Source organism: Halichoerus grypus, chromosome 9 (genome assembly GCF_964656455.1).
Source record: "Halichoerus grypus chromosome 9, mHalGry1.hap1.1, whole genome shotgun sequence".
Taxonomy (NCBI): Eukaryota; Metazoa; Chordata; class Mammalia; order Carnivora; family Phocidae; genus Halichoerus; species Halichoerus grypus.
Genome location: NC_135720.1, coordinates 16,476,188 through 16,496,149, shown reverse-complemented (window position 1 = coordinate 16,496,149; position 19,962 = coordinate 16,476,188). Strand labels below are relative to the sequence as shown.

At 45.6% G+C, this 19,962-nt stretch overlaps 1 protein-coding gene across 3 annotated transcripts in view; it reads right to left on the bottom strand.

Annotated features, from left to right (window-relative positions):
* Positions 1–8,839, bottom strand: part of LRP11 (LDL receptor related protein 11) — a 44,475-nt gene extending 35,636 nt beyond the window's left edge. For all 3 annotated transcript variants that reach the window (XR_013441054.1, XM_036075029.2, XM_036075030.2), the window contains exons 1-2: positions 7,861–8,839; positions 1,116–1,273 (exon numbers count right to left, since the gene is read on the bottom strand). Coding sequence is in view for 2 of the 3 variants with exons in the window: in XM_036075029.2 (XP_035930922.2) it covers positions 1,116–1,273; positions 7,861–8,473 (771 nt within the window). In the remaining variant the exon portion in view is untranslated. The remainder of the gene's footprint in view (positions 1–1,115; positions 1,274–7,860) is intronic.
* Positions 8,840–19,962: the final 11,123 nt, after the last annotated feature.

Genomic DNA, 19,962 nt, shown 5'->3' with positions numbered 1-19,962 from the left:
GTGGGTGAAATTGGTAAAGTGGGGTCAAAAGGTACAAACTTCCAGTTATAAAATAAATAAGTCATGGGATATAATGTAAAGCATGGTGGCTATAGTTAATAATACTGTACTGTATATTTGAAAGTCACTGAGAGTAAATCTTTGAAAAAAGTTTTCAAGGCTTCCTTAAAAAAGAAAAGTTCTCATCACAAGAAATGTGTTACTATGTGAGGTAACAGGTGTTAACTAGGCTTATTATGGTGATCATTTCACAATATGTATAGATGTCGAGTCATTATACTGTTCTTCTGGAACTAATATAATGTTTTTTAATAGCTCAATTAATAAAAAAAACAGAAAGGCTCCTGGGTGTAGGCAGCCAATGGGAGAGTGACTCATTCCGTCTGTAGCCATTCCGATCAGCCCACAGAAGCCCGATGAACATTAGCGGGGAGGGCATCAACAGGGACACTTGCCCTCACTGACTGCCTCAGTTATCTCAAGCAGGCCTCCTTGCCAGATGAGGTGGTTGCTTTCTGGATCCTGTGAAGAATTGGTTTATTCCTTTTTTTTTTTTTAGATTTTATTTATTTATTTGACAGACAGCGAGAGAGGGAACACAAGCAGGGGGAGAGGGAGAAGCAGGCTCTCCGCTGAGCAGGGAGCCCGATGAGGGGCTCGATCCCAGGACCCCGGGATCATGACCTGAGCCGAAGGCAGCTGCTTAACTGACTGAGCCACCCAGGCTCCCCAAATGGGCTTATTCTAATGTTATTTTCCTTCGTATTTTTCAAATTTTCTACCTGGACCTTGAGCTAAGAAAAGAAGAAATAAAAAAATTTAAAAAGTAATCTGAGTCATTAAAACAAAGCCTGAGTCTTTTCCCTTGAAGTGTTTTGCCAAAAAAGCAGCAAGAACAAGAGTAAGCTTCAAAACAAAGGATCAGAATCACTGCTTACTCAGTGGAAAAGTAAATTCATATAATAAACCACTTTTTCAGCTATCACTTTTGTGCATTCTCCATTTTATACCTCTTCTGCTAGCTTACAGATATTTTGGGAACAGGAGTAGAAGAACATTATGAGAGATCACCTCATGGAAATATCTGCGGTCATTACAATGATGTCATGAATTACCTTCATGTCCACTGATGGGTCACCCTGCAGCAGTGTCCACTCATACCGGACAATGGCATGGTCATCTGTGCTCTCGCGGCCGTCCAAAACCACTCCATCTGTAGGGAGATGCAAGACCACATCCTGCCCGGCCTTGCTAAGTGGGGGCTCATCTTTTTCTGTAAAAGAAAATCAATAATTCACAAGAGAGATGATGCCCTATTTTTTTTATAATTTATTTAAAGAAGTATCTTGTTTGCTAGAATAGATGTAGTCCAGTGAACAACTACTAAGAGAATGTATAGCAACTAAAAGTTATTTTCTTATTGATTTTCATCATATTCTCTTTACATTATAAACAGTAAAATAGGAACATATTAGGAATATGGACTTTAACACGTGCAGAGGAGGAGGTGTGGAGCATCAGCTAGTAGCAGTACCTATAACAAGCTTGTGAGTACTAGGCTATCCAATCTGGAGTAGTACTTTTATTCTCTAGAGTCAAATATTCATTTAATTCATAAATAATTTTAGTTCAAAGTTCTATTAAATGAATTTATCAAAAAAGGACTTCTGAAACACATCTTTTTTTAAAAAAAATCCACCTCTGATACAGATTTTTTTTTTTCTTATCCTCAAGTTTTTAAAGTAGAAGTGATATTAAGTGTTCAATGCGTAGGAAACTAAATTAAAGTTAAGGCAAGTTCTTGGATCCACACAAAATAAAACTCACTTAGAAATTTTCCGGAATACAATTTTTCATCTAGGAAAATAGAAAACATTCACAGGTTCTAACAACTAATTTTTATTTTTAAATTCTTTTTTTTTTTTTAAAGATCTTATTTATTTGACAGAGAGAAAGCACAAGCAGGGGGAGCGGCAGGCGAGGGAGAGGGAGAAGCAGGCTCCCTGGGGAGCAGGGAGCCTGATGCAGGGCTCAATCCCAGGACCCTGGGATCATGACCTGAGCTGGAGGCAGACGCTTAACCGACTGAGCCCCCCAGGCGCCCCTAACAACTAACTTTATAACAAGCTGGCACAGAGTTTCTGTATGATAGCAAAACAAGTATGTATTTACCTTTGATCTGGAATGGTACTAAATAATTCAAGGCTCACGTGAAGTAGCCTTGTTATCACGTTCACTGATAGCAGACGGATAGGAGAAGCTGCATACAGAAAACATTTCTAAGAGCAGAGTTGTGAATATTTTATTGATTTATGCTTATTAGTAAACTTACCCAAATGCACTTTTATCTTAAAGAAACTAAGTAATATAACTGCAGGGAAAAGAATCTATAGGTTCTTATAATCCACCCTTTTTGGCTGCCACCATTTCCTCCCTCCTCTCATGCCAAAGCTCTGCCCAAATTCTGGCCTGGATTTGTTCTTCCTTAACTTTCTCTGAATGACGTTGCTGAGACACGGCTCTCTTCCTCCAGAGCCCCCGTGGCTTCCTGAGCAAACCTCTGAGGGCCAACCCAGATATCCCAGGGCCTGAGGCTAGCAGCAATCCTATTTCTCACTAAGCAACAAAGGTCCTTACTCTTGATACACTACAGCTAAAATTACTTTTCTGAAATTCTAATCTGATTGGGTCATTTCCCTGCTTAAGAAAAACGCTTCAACAAATTACCATGACCTTTCAGATGTTGAGAGACCTGCTCGTCCAGCCTTATCTTCTCATCTACTGATCCTCCCAATACCCAGAAACAGAGAATTTCTATAAGGGGCTGGCAGCTCTTAGAGCTGTGGCTTTTCTGAATGAGAATGCTGCTGGTAGCCTCAAAAAGAGATGACTTTTTTATGAGCCTATTTACAGGGAATAAGCACACTTGCTATTGCCGATGGTTCCATTTGTCTATTGAGAAGATGAGTCCCATTTGTTGCTGTTTTGTTTTTTTTAAGATTTATTTATTTGAGGGGGGCCTGGGGGAGGGGCAGAGGGAGAGGAGAGTCTTTAAGCAGACTCCGTGCTGAGAGCGGAGCTGGATGGAGCTGGATGTGGGGCTTGATCCCATGACCCTGAGATCATGACCTGAGCCGAAATTAAGAGTCGGATGCCTAATTGACTGCACCACCCAGGCGCCCCAAGACGAGTCCCATTTTTATAGTTATTTAAAACAATGAGGACTAATAACTCAGATTTAAATAAGCTACACAAGCAACCTTTGCCTAAGAAGAAATTTGTTCTGCCTTTTCCATCTCTGAGCAAAGACCTAGTGTCTGAGGTCTTTATTCTGCTTCTCCCAGGTAAGGAAAGAGGTGACAATTTCATTACTAATAAGCCATTTTGCAGAGTGTTACAGAGAACTTTCTTTTGGCTCTGGAAGTTTCATTGCTTTCCACACAATGGTTTACCACTTTATAATTCTGGAAATCATCTTATAATTCACAGTAATACATTATAGTTAGCAACTATCTGCATGAAAATTTATTTTAAAATACTTTTTGTAGGTAAACAAACTAAAATATGCCTATATGATATAAACAACAATGAAAGCTATATTTTTAAGCTCTCAAAGATGTAACCCCAAAGACTTAAGATGGAAAAATCAGGTAGGTTCTGAAATATCCCACATAATTACAAAACTAATTAATCCTGCCTTTCCTGAAGAAAGAAATCATTGTTTTGGTTGTTAACTTTTCTGTAGGTAAGCTTTAAGATATGATTTATGAACATAGCGAAACCTTCATATCTTCCACATTGATCACTGTTGTAACCGAAATAAAAGAGATACATTTCCTCCTCAGTTCAAGTCCAGGTAAATTATGCTGCATAATGTATTCTGAAATAAGCCAGAGCTTATCTACCCAGGAACAGGTCTTAAAAATAAACAAGGGGCGCCTGGGTGGCTCAGTTGGTTAAGCGACTACCTTCGGCTCAGGTCATGATCCTGGAGTCCCGGGATCGAGTCCTGCATCAGGCTCCCTGCTCAGCAGGGAATCTGCTTCTCCGTCTGACCTTCCTCCCTCTCATGCTCTCTGTCTCTCATTCTCTCTCTCTCAGATAAATAAATAAAATCTTAAAAAAAAAAAACACAAAACAACAACAAGAGGAAAGGAGTGTGCTATCATTTAAAAATATTTGACTTGCTGGGGCACCTGGCTGGCTCAGTCGGTGGAACATGGGACTCTTGATCTCAGGGTTGTGAGTTTGAGCCCCACGTTGGGTGTGGAGATTACTTAAAATCTTTAAGGGGCGCCTGGATGGCTCAGCTGGTTAAGTGTCTGACTCTTGATTTCGGCTCAGGTCATGATCTCAGGGTTGTGAGATGGAGACTGGCATGGAGCTCTGCACAAGGTGTTGAGGCTGCTTGAGATTTTCTCTCTCTGCCCCTTCCCCCCCATTCTCTCTGTCTCAAAATAAATAAATAAATAAATAAATTAATTAATTAATTAAAAAAAAAAACTTGACTTGCTGATAAAGAACAAGATAAAGGTAAATTTGAGGGACGCCTGGGTGGCTCAGTTGGTTAATCGTCTGCCTTTGGCTCAGGTCATGATCCCAAGGTCCTGGGATCGAGTCCCGCATTGGGCTCCTTGCTCGGCAAAGAGCCTGCTTCTCCCTCTGCCTGCCGTTCCCCCTGCTTGTGCTCTCTCTCTCTCTTTCAAATAAATAAATAAAATCTTTTAAAAAAAAAAGGTAAATTTGAATTTTCATCATAAAAATGTAATAAATCAATGTTAAGTACTATAGAAACACTGATTTCTTTTGAAAACTAAACACACTTGGTCAGATCTACAGAGGCAAAATAAGACTCATACCAATTTTGATGAAGCATATCAAGTTAAAACATTTTATACAGATAAGAATATTGTTAAGTAATCTGATTTACAACACACTGCTGTGAATGGAGCCTTAATAACAAGGAGGTTCTGGAATCTGGATCTGTACTGTGTGGGCACAGAGGATATAGTGGTGGTTGAGAAATTAGCAGAGACTCCTAAAGTCTGGACACAGAAGTGGGGCCAGCCTAAGGGGAGAGGCTTAGATACTATGTGTCAAAATCTATGCGGTTGGTTTATTTGTTTTTGTGGTTTTCTTTTTTCATTGTGTGTTCTTCCTAATTGTAACACTTCAGGAAAAGATTATTCACAACCCCAATATGATTATCATCATTTTTGGTGTGTACCGTTATAGTTTTTCTCTATATGAGCTGATGATAATAAGTAAGAGGTGCCATTTATTGGGTGATTTCTTTGTACCAGGCACCAGGCTAAGTGCTCACGAGCCTTAATGTCACTCAACTTTCACAAATCTCTGAGGGAGGGAGGTGTTATCATCTGCATCAGATTCATGAGGGAATGAGAGTCAGATGCTTAGTTGCCTAAGATGATACAAATGATAAATTTGTCAGTTCGGATGTCAGCCCAGATCTTTCTAAATATACTTTGGGAGTCCCCAAAGTGTATCCAGTTATAGGAAATAGAAATTTATATCCTGAATTAGCCTACTAACTCATTAATATGTTCTATTTATTGATATTTATTCATATATTCTAGTATTGCCCATGTAACTCCATAAACTTCACAGTTGCCATTTTAATTTTAACCTCTGCTATTGGACATATACTTTATCAATTTTTTCACCATTATAAATAATGCCACAATAAATTTTCTCGCTCCTACTTTTTCTTTAGCATGGATCACTTTCCTATAAAAATATCCCAGAAGAACGAATGACCATTTTAATGGTCTCTGCTACGTATTTCCTGGGAGACACTTGGACACGGCTCCACAACTCACATGTGGCAAGGCTTTTTTGGGCAGTTTACTTTCTCTCACAGAGCCTTCTAGTACACTGGGGATTATAACAGAACCTAGATCTTTGGCTGTTGTGAGGAGAGAGAGTTCATGTGTCTAAGCACCTTATAATAATGTCTAGCACCAAACTCAGTCAGTGGCCGCAACAAACATGGCTGATGGGTTCTGCTATAAATTTGTGCCATCCCATTCCACCTGCCCCCTCATCATTTCATGTTTATATTCACCTCAAATGGCCCCCTGACTAATTCTCTGCAAGAGCTTTTCTAAACGATATTCACGCTCAGTAGCCTCCAACTCTGTATACTCACAGGAGTTGGAAGAAGAGGCAAGGCAAGAAGGAATAACGTGTAAGTTTCAGAAGCATAAAGAGCTTCAAGAGGTTAAGCACCTAGGCAAGGCAAGGCAAACACAGGGCATGTGGGCAGGTAACCTTTGCCCTAGCTGCAAATAAGGGTACCTCGGGACCTGAGCTACACCCTTCTATGTGTTGCTGGGGATCTGAAGTGTGAGTGTGACAGTGTTTTCCAGAATGAGGACCAAGCCCTGTGGTCACCCATTTTTATCCCTAACATCTACATAATTGAATTCCCAGACAAACACCCCCTAGGGAAGGGAACGGCAGTGAAGGAAGCGGAAGAAAAGTGACTCAGAAACTCCTACTAGTAAACCTAACTTTTTTTTTTAATTTCCATGAGCATATTCTTTCCTTATTTTCCTTTTGATTTCCCCTAGCTTATAAGAAAGCTTCCTTTGGTGATGTTGGTTTCTTCCAGATGTGCAGTGAGAACAAGAGAAAGGGATTTTGTTTCTTCACTGCTGGGATTTTTTTAGTCCATGTTTGAGCAAAGAGGAAGGATGTGTGTGTAATAGCCATGGGGCAGGCTCAGGGATGCTGGCGGAGGTCCAAGAGAAAGTGTCTCTTGCTTTTGCTTCAGGGAGAAAACTTTGGGGTTCTTCCCAATGTCTGCCTCAGGGCTGAGCAGTCCCAGGGTGACCTTTGAGGTCTGCTCTGCTGACAAGGGTCCTGAGCCTTCTCTCAGGTGGAGGTGAGTGAGGAGATGGGCCCTTGTGGATATGGTTTCCCAGACCCTTCTCTTTGGACCTTCAGGTCTTGGAGACTCCAGATTTCCAAAGTGGCTGAGGCTCCCCCCACCCCCAATCTCGCTATATCATTCTTATGTTATCATAAATCAAAGAGCAACAGAATGCAATCAAACACACAGCCAACCACATGTGGGCCCAATCAAGGTTTTTTCCCTCAATGGCTTTAATCTCCAACAGCCACATTTTTTGTGTCTCGTGTATGTGCCTTGACTGTCATTCAGAGCATCTGCAGGAAGTAAAACCACAGAATGAAAAACTTCATTATTAACTCTTTTAAAAAGAGACGTGCCCTCAACTTTCTTATTTTCAACTAAAATCAAATCCCTTCCTTTCCCTCTTTACAAAAGGGACCGTAGTTCATGGGAGTCAGCTGGACCCACTTCAAAATTCCTGACACCAAGTTTCCTTTCTCATTTTTGTCTGGTGAAAGCCGCTGCAGGTGGAATCATGAGTCAAGCTAAGAAACGGCTGTGCTATGAGCAGTCTGGCACCTAATTAGATTTTGCTCCTGCGATTACTTGACACAAACCATGACTTACAAAAATCTGAGCCTAAAATAAACTTTTTTTTTTTTTTTTACTTCGAGCTTTTCTCCTTTAAATCGAATTTCTGCGAATCCTCTCAGATCAGCCTCCCTCCCCAAGGCTAGAAAAATTCCAGAAGCAGGCCACGGTGCCCTCTCTGCCCAGTCTTCTAGGTTTCTCAGAAAGCATCTATAAAACAGCAATCAAAGCCACTCCTCCGGATGCCCCCGAACTAAACTAACTTGGAACGAGGCTGTTCCATCTTCCACTTGGCTCTACTGCCTCAGTGGTCTCCCGGATGCAGCCACCCAACAGGCGCCAGGGCAGCAGGACCCAGAGGTCTGGGCCGGCCCCCTCCCGCGAGCGCTCACCCGTGCGAGGCGCGGCTTCCAGCTCTTCCTGCCCGCCGGCCAGCGCGCGGCTGAGGCTGTAGCTGCTGTAGCCGCGGTGCAGCGCGAACTTGCAGACGCTGCGGCCGCGGGCGGTGCAGTTGAAGAGATAGCAGCCGAGCGCGGCGGCGGGGGCCGCGGGCCGCCGGGGCAGCTCCACCACGGCCACCGAGCAGCGCGGCTCGGAGCAGCAGGCCGCCACGCACTGCCGCCAGTCCCGCACGGCCGCCGGCGCGGTCAGGAAGCTGGCGCCCGCCGCGAGGGAGTCCTTGGTGCGGATGATGGCGTCCGGCATGGCGCTGTAGCCGCCGCCGCCGGGGCCCGGGCAGCCCTCCTCGGGGGGGCCGCCGCCCGCGCGCAGCTCCAGCTCCAGCTCCTCCTGCGGCCGCTCCTCCTGCAGCTGCCGGCGGAACTCCTCCAGCAGCTGCTCCACTCCCGAGAGCTGCGCGTGCAGCTCGGACAGCGGCGCGGAGGCCGGGCCGGCCGCGCGGCCGCTCGGCAGCCACAGGCAGAGCAGCAGCAACCCGCGCAGCGCCCGGTGCCGCGGCGGCCGCCCGCGCCCCGAGCCCGCGCCCTCCCGGGCGGCGAAGGCCATGGCGGCCGGCAGCTGAGGCAGCGAGCCTAGGAGGGGCAGCAGAGCGCGAGGAAGGCGGGGCGAGCCCGGGCCCTGTGCCCCTCCGGCGCGGCCGCGGCGGGCGCTAGGCCCTGGCGCCTCACAGCGCGGCCTCCCCGGGGCCCGGCTGCGCCCCCGAGGCCGCGGGTGCGCGGTCGCCGGCGGGAACCGCAGCAACGGGAGGCATAGCCGGCCCGGCACCGCCGCTCGTGCTTTGTGGAGGCTTCCGGGAACGCCCGCGCCTCTCTGCCGGGACCCGGGGCTCCTTCTGAGGCGGCAAGACGGCCTCGGCGCGGATCAGCACCGAGCCTGTGAACAGTGGCCGCGGCGGGGGCGGAGGCGGAGGCGGAGGCGCGCCAAGCCCCGCCCATCTCCCCCGACCCCCGCGGGCGGCCCCGCCCCCGCCTCCCCAGCCCCGCCCCTCCTGCGTGCCGTCCTGCCCCTTGCTCGCGTTGACCCGTCCCACACGCCGCCTTCTGCAGGCTCTTCCCAAGCTGGGAGAGCGAGGGAGGGAGACCTGGAGGGTAGGTTTCTAGCGGTGCTGTACTGAGAGTGCATCTACGACCGCGGCCCTCCGAGGCTGGGCGGGGTTTGTGTCTAAACCCGCTCGGCTTTATTAACACGGGAGACCTGCTCGGGTGTCAGGCCAAAGGGGAAGCTCAAATCTTGGTGACCTGAGGGTCTGCTTTAGAAAAGGGACTTGAACTGGGGAACCAATTCAGACAGTCCATTCCTTCACCTCCAACGTCCCCTGACACATTCGATTCCCCAGATGTACTTGGGTAGCACAAGGCGGGCAATGCTGTTGAAACATAAAAATCAAGTAGTCACATGCAGTCATATTTCCACAAACATAAGCGGAAATCTGAACACAGCCAATCATGAGGACCTGATGAGCTATCTCTATATAGTATGCAGAGAGGCCTTCAGCTTGGATCATGTAAGATCTAGTGAAGATGTATTTTATTTAATTAAATTTAGCAGATAACCTTTTCCTTTATTGAGATACGCTTGACATATAACATGTTAGTTTCAGGTGTACATAATGATTCAACACTTGTATATATTGTTGACGGATCACCACAATATCTGTCACCATACAGTTACAAAACTGAGCAGCAGTGTTTTGGTTTTTTTTTAAGATTTTATTTATTTATTTGAGAGAGAGAGAGAGCATGAGCCGGAGGGGCAGAGGGAGACTAAGAGAGAATCTCAAGCTGACTTTGCACTGAGCCCAGTGCCCAGCACCGGCTAGATCTCACACCTCACGCAGGTGGATCACATGACCTGGAGATCATGACGTCAGGGGAAACCAAGAGTGGGTGGCTCAGCCGACTGCGCCACCTAGGTGCCCCAGAGCAGTAGTGTTTTTTTGTTTGTTTTTAGTAGTGTTTTAAATGGCATAATAAGGTTTATGAAAATCCAGTCCAGTGGAGACCACACCCGAGAGTTGTAACTGCCTGCCAGTGGTTTCCGCTTTCTTTTAATTTCAGAGTCTCTATTGATTCGTTTTTCTGCTGATTATGTATCACATTTTCTTGCTTTTTGGCATGTCCAGAAGTTTTTTTGATTGGATGCATGAACATTGTAATTTGTACATGGTTCAATGTCGTTTTTAGGAGGGAAAGAGAAAATAATTGGATAGGAAAATAGCATATATATATATTATTTTAGAGCTTATATTTAGGAACCCATTGCTTTCAGATCTAGAATAGAGAAGGATAGAACTAGAAGGTAAAAATACAAAAGAAGAAAAAAGAAAAAAAGTCCAATATTTCTTGCTATTCCATGAAAAGGAAAATTGATAGAGTTCATGAGGTTGTGTATATGCATGACTCTGAAGCTGAAATACTGGCCTCTTAGCCCTATAGGGAGTGGCCCACTTTGGTTACAGGTTCTTCCACCTCTGAGATCTTCACCCCACACAACTGAAGCCACTTAAGGATGTCCTTGACAACATAAGGATTCCTTTCACCTTAGACCTCGGAGAGCTCCAGTAGGCTTATGATAAGGAGAAACTGTCACTGGTGATAAAAATGGATCCTGAAGGTAGCATTCAAATCTTCTAAATACTAGCTATGATAAAAATAATGATACGAAAAAAACCACGTATGATAATAATAGGATACAGCATTGATTAACAATTGTGTTGTTTTCAAAGTTTGCCAAGCACTTTCAGGCACATGATTTCGTTTGGCCTTCACAGAGATTTTAAGATGGACACAGGACCCTCATTCCTGCCTTTGGGACAGTGGAAGGGAAGTCGGCACAGAGTGAGACCCAGCTCACATGTTCCATGGGGGAGATAATGAGGGCGAGTGGGAGGGACGGCGTTTCTCAGGAGCATTTATTTCCAATCCTGCCAGCACTGCTAAAGATCCCCCCTCTCTAACTTCACAACAGGGTCCTTTTGAGAAAAGTGGAGGGATGCCTGGGTGGCTCAGTGAGTTAAGCATCTGCCTTCAGCTCAGGTCATGACCCCGCGGTCCTGGGATTGAGCCCCGCATCGGGCTCCTTACTCAGCGGGGAGCCCGCTTCTCCCTCTCCCTCTGCCGCGCCCCCTGCTTGTGTTCCCTCTCTTGCTGTCTCTCTGTTTGTCAAATAAATAAATAAAATCTTTTAAAAAAATAGATAAGGAAGTGATCCTTCTGACTACGCTGGCTTCCTGCCCGGAGAGGGATTCCAAACTGCAAGCCTGGGAGGGGAACCCAAAGGGAGCCTGGCAGTCTCTCTGAGCAGAGAAAACAGAATTGAGAATCAGGGGGGCCAGGTGGCTAGAATCCACAGAACAGAGTACCAGAGGGGAGAGACCTGTACAGAAAGAGTTCTGGAGGTCTGCTGAGGGTTCCCTCCATCACCAGACCTTCACCAGAGTACTGGTCAAGTGCATGCGTGTGAGGAAACTATCCAAGGCCAGAGGAAGAACCACTGGAAAGAAGCAGGCAGAACAATTTCCCAGCTGCACAGGCCTGGGAATAGTTGATGTTCTGGGCAGCCTGAGTGGAGAAACCTGTAATTCCGGGGTGCAGTGGGAGGGAAGGATTACAAAGAAGTGCAAGGACACTTGAACTAGCAGGTGATAGATGTTCCTGCTTTGACTGTGGTGATGTTTCACTGGTGCTTGCATATGTGAAAGCTCATCAGATTGTATATACTTTAAGTGGATATAGTTTATTGTCTTCAATTACACTTTATTTTTTTAAAAAGATTTTATTTATTTATTTGACAGTGAGAGAAAGAGCACAAGTAGGCAGAGCAGCAGATAGAGGAAGAGGGAGAAGCAGGCTCTCCGCGGATCAGGGAGCCCGATGTGTGGCTCCATCCCAGGACCCTGGGATCATGACCTGAGCCGAAGGCAGATGCTTAACCGACTGAGCCACCCAGGTGCCCCTTCAATTACACTTTAATAAAACTGTGACAAAACAGGTTTCATCGCATGGTGAATTAGGAGGGAGATTTGGGCTGATTATGATTTGTGATAGAGGAGATAAATCATTTATCTCCAAGTTCTAGTTTTTCTCCTTTCATTTCTATCAGAAATAAAATATCTTTGTTTTGAAAACCTAAACATCAAAACCTTATCGATGGACGAAGAATTTGCATGTGAGGATACATATGTCAGGACTGTGGGCTGAAAAGATGGAGATGCATTACAGTTTTATAGGATCACTAAGGGTAAAGTCCAGCAAATTGGGATTTGCACATTGTAGGTCCATTCACTGAATGTTGGAACAAGATTGTCATCCTAGTGACCACCATAAATGCTTGACAGGCATTAAATAAGTTAAACTGGTGCATGCAAAGTACTTAGAATAGAATCTGACACATGGTAGATGCTCAATAAATGCTAGTTATTATTATTATTTCTGGTTCCACTTCTTAATTTTACAGGTACAAAAACTGGGGCTCACAGAAATGGAGATTCCCCAGGATTAGAAGGTGTGTGACCCCCTGAAGCCTGAATCTCCTACAACCTACCAGCGAGCCAGGTGGTCATTATACTATGATTCATCTCTGTCCACACCACTTTCGGAGTCTACTCTGCCCACATCCCTGGAAGGGGCAGCCCCAGCTTCCAGGTACCCCACCCTGTCCGCTCAGGGAAACCAATAATGAGCACCCGGCTCAAGCTGAGCCCAACAGATACTCTCTCCCAGGAATATACAATATAGAATTGAGAAACAGATGGAATCAGTGAGAACAGCATAGCTGGAAAGCCATGTGGGCTCCAGGGCTCCATGGAAGGGGAGAACAGAGCAGGGAAACTGCTCAGCAGAGGGGGACAAATGGAGCAGCCAGGAGGGGCAAGCAGGGAACAGTGAACACACAGCCCTGGGAGAGGAACAGACTGAAGACAAGAGTTGCCTCTCAACTTTAAAGCCCCAGATGGCTTCCCTGAGCGTGCCTCCTTGGCCTTATACTTGGAGTTCTTTGCATGGACTTTTTACTCCTTGCAGCCCGGTGATCCAGGTTTGGCCTGATTAAATCTCTGTGGGTGGCAAACAACAAAACCCACTTCAAACTGGCTTGAGGAAAAAGGGCCACTGTGCATAAAAATATAAGATGACTCACAGGCAGGGCAGGATGGGCAGCTGAGCCTGAAAGAGGGCCTGGGCCCAAAGGTGGAGAGCTCTGAGCGACCAGGCAGCTGGTCTCCCAGGGGCTACTTCTCCCTTCTAGGACCAAGCAGTCTTGGATGTCCACCTCGCCCTGCGCCCACGATTCCTGCTTCTTTCCGTCTGGCATTTTCTGCCCTCCTTGTGCAAAGCCTAAGTTTCCCTCACCTCAATTCCAGCAATGCACGGAAACTGAGACCAGCGATGGTTGGTCCCAGGAGGGAGATTCTGTTGAGTCCAGTGTGGTCCCATGTCCCCCCAGGCGCCGTTACGGAGGTGCAGATATCATGAAGTGCAAACATGGCTGCAGGCCCTGCCTTCCTTCCCCTCACTGAGGATGGAGTGAGAGAAAGGCAGTGGTAAGGAGCTGGGGAAAATCCTGAAAAGTTGTCTTCTACACTGACTAAGGCAATGCCCAGCGTTTGCTTGGACACTTCTTTTGATTTTTATTTTAGATTTAAGAAACACTTATAAGAAGTGTTGTGTTAGGACTGCCAGGAACTGTTCTGAGTTCTGCACAAACACTGACTTCTTGACTTACAACAATCTTACGCAGCATATACCATGACTATCCCCATGTTATAGTGGGTGGGAATATCCTACTTCACACAGCAAAGCTAGTCCATCTCAGGGCAACTCTACTTTATTCATTAGAATGTTTTCCTTTACATTCAGTTATAATCGGTTTGTAGCTTCCAAGTATTTGTCCTAGTTCATTTTCTGGGGTCTCTCAGAGCAATCTGTACTTTCTCCCAAGTGGCAGTCCTTCAAATATTTAAAAACTGGCACAACATCTCTCATGCAACTCAACCTGCTAAATATAGTGCAGTCTTAAAGTCATGGACGGCAGCACCCGGGCCGACACTTACTGGTTGTGGAGGCTTGGGGCAAGCCACCTACTCTCTTTAAACCCCAGATTGCTCATCTATAATACAGAAACAATTGCATTACCTTATCTCCCACACTTGTGGTGAGGTAGTTAGGTATCAGGTTGGTGGCGAGTAATGGTAGGGGGAGGGAATGTCTGGGGGGTGTGATGGGGAAGGGACAGGGACAGTGGGTGGGAATTGCCTGGTTCCCAGGGAGAAACCACCAGCAAAGCCCCTCCATTGCTCACTCCCTCACCCTCCCTTTTGCACACATCCATTTACCTGTCAGCTCTACCATTTTCTCCCGTTGACCCAGAATTCCCAGGCTATTATTTGCAATCATCTTTTGAGACCATAGTGATACCTGTGCCTTTAATTTTTGTATGTCATGAGTGTTCATTTGTTAGGCTTGCTGTAACAAAGTTCCCCTGAAAGGGTTCTGCACTCAATCCCAGTGATGGAGGAGGAAAGGGGGTCCCCGCACCAACAAGCAATTCTCCAGACACCAGCCGGGTATCCTACAATTTAATTCAATTCTGACACTGTCTATGTGGAGATAGTGTTAGATCCCACCGGTCAAGGGGTCAGTCCTACAAGGCTCCCTGCCTCACCACCCTTCAGATGCCATCTGCAAGTCCAGGCTGTCACCCGTGCTTCTGACCGACCAATAATTCCTTCCTTGGCTTTCATTAATTTGTGAGAGCAGTTCACAGAACTCAGAAAAACATTTTACTCATTACACCACCAGTTTAAGTGGATAAAACTTACGAGCAGCCAGAGGGAAGAGATGCACAGGGCAAGGTATGGGGAAGGGCACTGAGCTTCCATACCCTCTTCCAGAACACCAGTCTCCCAACAAGTCTACCAACCCAGAAGTTCTCTGTACCCCTCTTGGGTTTCTATGAAGGCTTCATTACATAGGTATGATTAATTAAATCATTGGCTATTGGTGATCGATTCAACCACCAACTGGTGCTCCCTTCCTGGATGTCAGGACTGACAGGATGTGGGACTGAAAGTTCCAACCCCCTAATTACATGGATGGTTCCTTTGCTGCCCAGCCCCCATCCTTTTTTTTAAAACATTTTTTAATTTAAATTCAATTAATTAACATATGATGTTTTATTGGTTTCAGAGGTACAGGTCTGTGATTCATCAGTCTTATATAATACCCAGTGCTCATTACATCACCCAGTTACCCCATCCCTCTACCCCCCTCCCCTCTAGCAACCCTCAGTTTGTTTCCTATGATTAAGAGTCTCTTACGGTTTGTCTCCCTCTCTGGTTTCATCTTGTTTTATTTTTTCCTCTCTTCCCCTGTGATCCTCTGTTTTGTTTCTTAAATTTCACATATCAGTGAGATCATATGATACTTGTCTTTCTCTGATTGACTTATTTTGCTTAGCTGAATACCCTCTAGTTCTATCCATGTCATTGCAAATGGCAAGATTTCATTTTTTTGATGGCTGACTAATATTCCATTGCATATATATCACCACATCTTCTTTATCCATTCGTCTGTTGATGGACATCTGGCTCTCTCCATAGTTTGGCAATTGTGGACATTGCTGCTGTAAACATCGGGGTGCACGTACCCCTTCGGATCCCTACATTTGTATCTTTGGGGTAAATCCCCAGTAGTGCAATTGCTGGGTCGTAGGGTAGCTCTATTTTCAACTTTTTGAGGAACCTCCATACTGTTTCCCAGAGTCCAGTCCCCATCCTTACAGCGTGGCCCTACAGTCCCCTCCGGTAGGCCTATGTCCAGGGTGGACCACTAGCAGAAAGAGGGTTTACCTGGGAAGGGATATTAGGGAGAACTTTTATCCTGAAATTCACAAATCCTTGAAATGGTTGATGAGCATGAAAAGATGTTGGGACAGTCATAGGGCATCAAATTCTCTCTGACTCTCTTGACACTCTGGAGCCACAACGGGCATGAAAGAACAGGCAAGACAGCTACTGTCAGATGCTAAGGAGCTCTGGAGAGCGGAGCCTCGCTTCCTGGCACTGGAATTGTCTTCGGACTAAAGAGGAAAAAGAGAAAAGTATTTATGCTAGACTCTGCATCAGATTATCTTGGGTCTACCCCCTGCCTAATGTCTCCTGACTTAAGACACTTCCCATCAGCTCTTTTCTTCATCATTTAGTTTTGGCTAATCTCCTCTCTCTTCTGTCTCATCAGCAAAAGTAATGCCAAGAAATGCCAAAGACACCAAAGTAGGAAGTCAGGGGCACACAAAGCTCTCTTTGATCTCAGGTGCTGATCCTCTTCCCTCTGATGGGAAGACCTCCCTCCCTCCCTCTGGTCCTGCAGTCCCAGCCACAAAGGGGATTGATGAGCAGGGAGGCACTCCCCAAAGGTGGAGGAAGCAGGGAGGATACACTTATACTCCTTATCTCTAACACATGCTTTCCTGGGCCGGCCCTGCCTCCCACCTCCCCTAAGGCTCAGCTTGGGCAATGACGTTCACCAGCTGAACCCTGCCCTGTCCCTGTCCAGACCTGTAGCCCTTCAACAGCAGGTTCATGCAGGCAGAAACAAGCTGGCTGAGTTCAAAACCCCAAGTGTCCATGGAGGCCCATAAGCCCTCACTGCTGAAACCTAGTTTTTAAAATGGGTCTTCTGCCTTCCTCCTTATTCACCAATCCCCTTCATGGCTGGGCATGCAGCCTAAACTCCAGCCTGCTGGGTTGAGGCAGGTAAGTTGTCCTCAGGCACATTCCACCAGGGGTTAAAGGCAGACCTGTGTACCTGCAGCTCTGTGCATGGCATCCCCTACCCTGTGAAGAGATCAGCTGGGCCCACCATGCTACTGCCCTCACTCCAAGTCTCGGTATAAACATACCCCGGATTCTGTCTGCTACCGTACCATTCACAACACGAGCCCTTTCTGGACAGTGGCCCCTGTCTGACCACTTATATGTGCCCAGCATGCTTGGACACTATTATTCTGTAAGCTTACTTTTCATGCCAGGGCCCATACTTAAAACAGAGAAGGCTGAACATTAGTATTCTTTTGAACAGCTAAAGAGTTGAATCATTTTCCCATCAGTAACATTGCTCCTCGTTGAATTATGGAGTGGGTTATTTTTGTCATCAGAGTCTTAACTTTGGGAGCGCCTGGGTGGCTCAGTAGGTTAAACGTCTGCCTTCGGCTCAGGTCATGATCCCAGAGTCCTGGAATTGAGCCCCGTGTCGGGCTCCGAGCTCAGTGCGGAGTCTGTTTCTCCATCTGCCCTTCCTTCTGCTCCCGTTCTCTTTCTCTCTCTCTCTCTCTCACACACACACATGCTCTCTCTCTCTCAAATAAATAAATAAAATCTTAAAAAAAAAAAAAAGAATCTTAACTTTGGACTCCACAGAGAGCCCCAGGAACTGTGACTTTAACCCCAGAACTGCCAACTTTATCTAAATTGTTACATTTCAGTTTGTGAGGTCTGGGTGAACCTGGGGAGGACATTATAAGGATGAGGACATTATAAGGATGATGACAGCAATGGGAGAAAGCAATAAATTTGTAAGGCTAGAGCAGTGATATAGATAAAGGACTAGTTAGTGGAGTCTGGTGCTGTCTGTCATGTAATAGTTCTCTCTGTCCATCTGTGTCCCTGTCTCTCACTGTTATATGTATCTGATTCTATTCAGAAAAAATGTATAATGTATTTATAATTTAATTCACCATTGAGGATATTCCTGACAAGAGAACTACCAGTTTGTCAAGACATTAATGAAAACTGAAATATCTACTTAAAATTTTTTTTAAAACTTTTTTTGTTGAAATGTAATATTCTTATACAGTAAAGTGTATAAATCTTTAATGGTCAGCTTGATGTCTTTTTAAAGGTGAAATGCACCTTCATAATCACCTGTCAGATCCAGTTATAGATCATTTCCCAATCAGGATCCACTATTCTAACTTCTATTACCAAGGATCAATTTTGTCTATTTTGAAATTTATATGAATAGAATCATAGAGTATATACTCTTCTGTGTCTGACATTTTCCTCTTAAATTCCTATCTATGGGAATCATTCATATTTTGTGTAGCAGCTTACTCCTTATTGATTACAATATAGTGTTTCATTTGTAAATATATCACATTATTATTTATCCTTGCAACTAGGGCATATTAATATGTAAACAGATAAGTTAATTCACATGTCACTTTGCCGTGTGGCCCTGTACCTTTGTGTTATGACATCTAGTCAGTCAGCATGATGGACCTATGGTTTCCGCATAGCAATAATTCATCTGCACAGGGAAGTGTGTGAGAACACATAAATATATCTCATTAAACCAAAATAAATATATCCCTAGTTCATTTTCCTCTCAACTGAATTTGTAAAAAATGCCAGGCGCCATTCCAGTTCCACCTGACACGGAGGGAAGTCTGATGCCAAGAGCGTCAGAGTAAAACCGACAGGCCTAACTGATCGTGAGCAAATGGATTACTTTTGCAAATTTAAAAAAATGACCAAGTCAACACATTGCAAGGGCCCCTTCAAGAGCCATAGGAGGAGCCAGTGCAAAGGGAGTGTTCTGAAGCTGAAGCCTCACTAGCTTCTTAGCAAACCCATCTGCGGTAGAAGATCATGGATTAGATTGGCAGCCAGATAGTCATCAATATCTATTCTTGCCACCGAGGGTTGGTTTAACATCATCACTTTTTCATGGTCTAGATAGAAACGCCAGATAATGGAACAGCTGTTACAACATTACAAAAATGGGTGAGCTACCTCATGCTATCCTCAGAGAGCATCAAAGGTCTAGGGGAACCCTGGGTTAGACTATGACAAGATAACACCCGTTCTCCACACGTAGGTCTGAGACCCTGCCCCACCTCAGCAGTAGATACTCGGGTCGCCCCTCCCCTCACTGCATTATCGTGCTGCCTGTACCAGCCTCCACCATCCCAACATCAGAGGAACCCCAGCCCTAGTGCGGAGTGTGGGGGCTCGACACCAAGAAAGGGCGTCATTTCTGCGTAGCGATGGATCAGTGGACAAGGGCTTGGGTGAGACCCATGGCTCACCTCTCCCGAGTCCTTAGCAGACAACGTCCTCCCCCACAGCCGGAGGCTAGCCTGCCACACACTCACCTGATTTGTTAGAGATGCAGATGTAGATGCAGATGCAAATTAGGATGAAGCTGAAGATTGCTGTGATGCTCCATAGAATTTTCAGGATGGATGAAGGCTGGTTGGCATCTGGAACATTTATTGATGATGCTAAAGTAAACAAAAAGTGAAAGCCCTGTCAATCCTAAAAAAATACCTTCCTGATGATTGCCAGATGGGATGCTTGCAGGGAAGGGGGGGTGGTGGGGTGAAAAAGCTAAAGGGGTTTAAGAATCCTGATGAGCGCTGAGTAATGTATAGAATTGTTGAGTCATTATATTGTACACGTGAAATTAATATGTTCTGTATGTTAATTATATTTCAATAAAAATAATAAAATACCTTCCTGAGCACCCACTTTCCCCAGGCAGCCCATGTCACCCCCAAATTTATTGATTCATGATGTGGCAGCCACTCTATCAGATCCTGGGGTCTAAGGAGGAATGGGGGTCGTGCCCTGTCCTCATGGAGCTCATATTTCTACTGACGGAGACAGCTGATGTCCATCTGATTATCATTCAGTTTGATGTGGTCACTGTGGGCAGAGCTTTTTGAGGGTGACAGAACTGGGGGTGCTTCATTCTGTCTGGGGGAGGTGGGAGGGCTTCCTTGGACGAGACATTTGTGCTGGTTAAAGGATAAGTAAAACAGAGGAAGAAGAGAAGGCTGGAAGCACAATGTAGCTTGCAGATTTGGGGACCACCTAGCAGTCCAGGGTGACTGGATCATTGGTTAGCGGGGAAAGGGGCCCCTGTGAGGAGGGAGGGGGATGGAAAGGAGCATGATGAGAGGGCCTATGGTGGTCAGTGCCTCTCCAGTCCACCAAGAGCTCAGTCAGCTAACTGATTCATGAAATCTTCAATTGC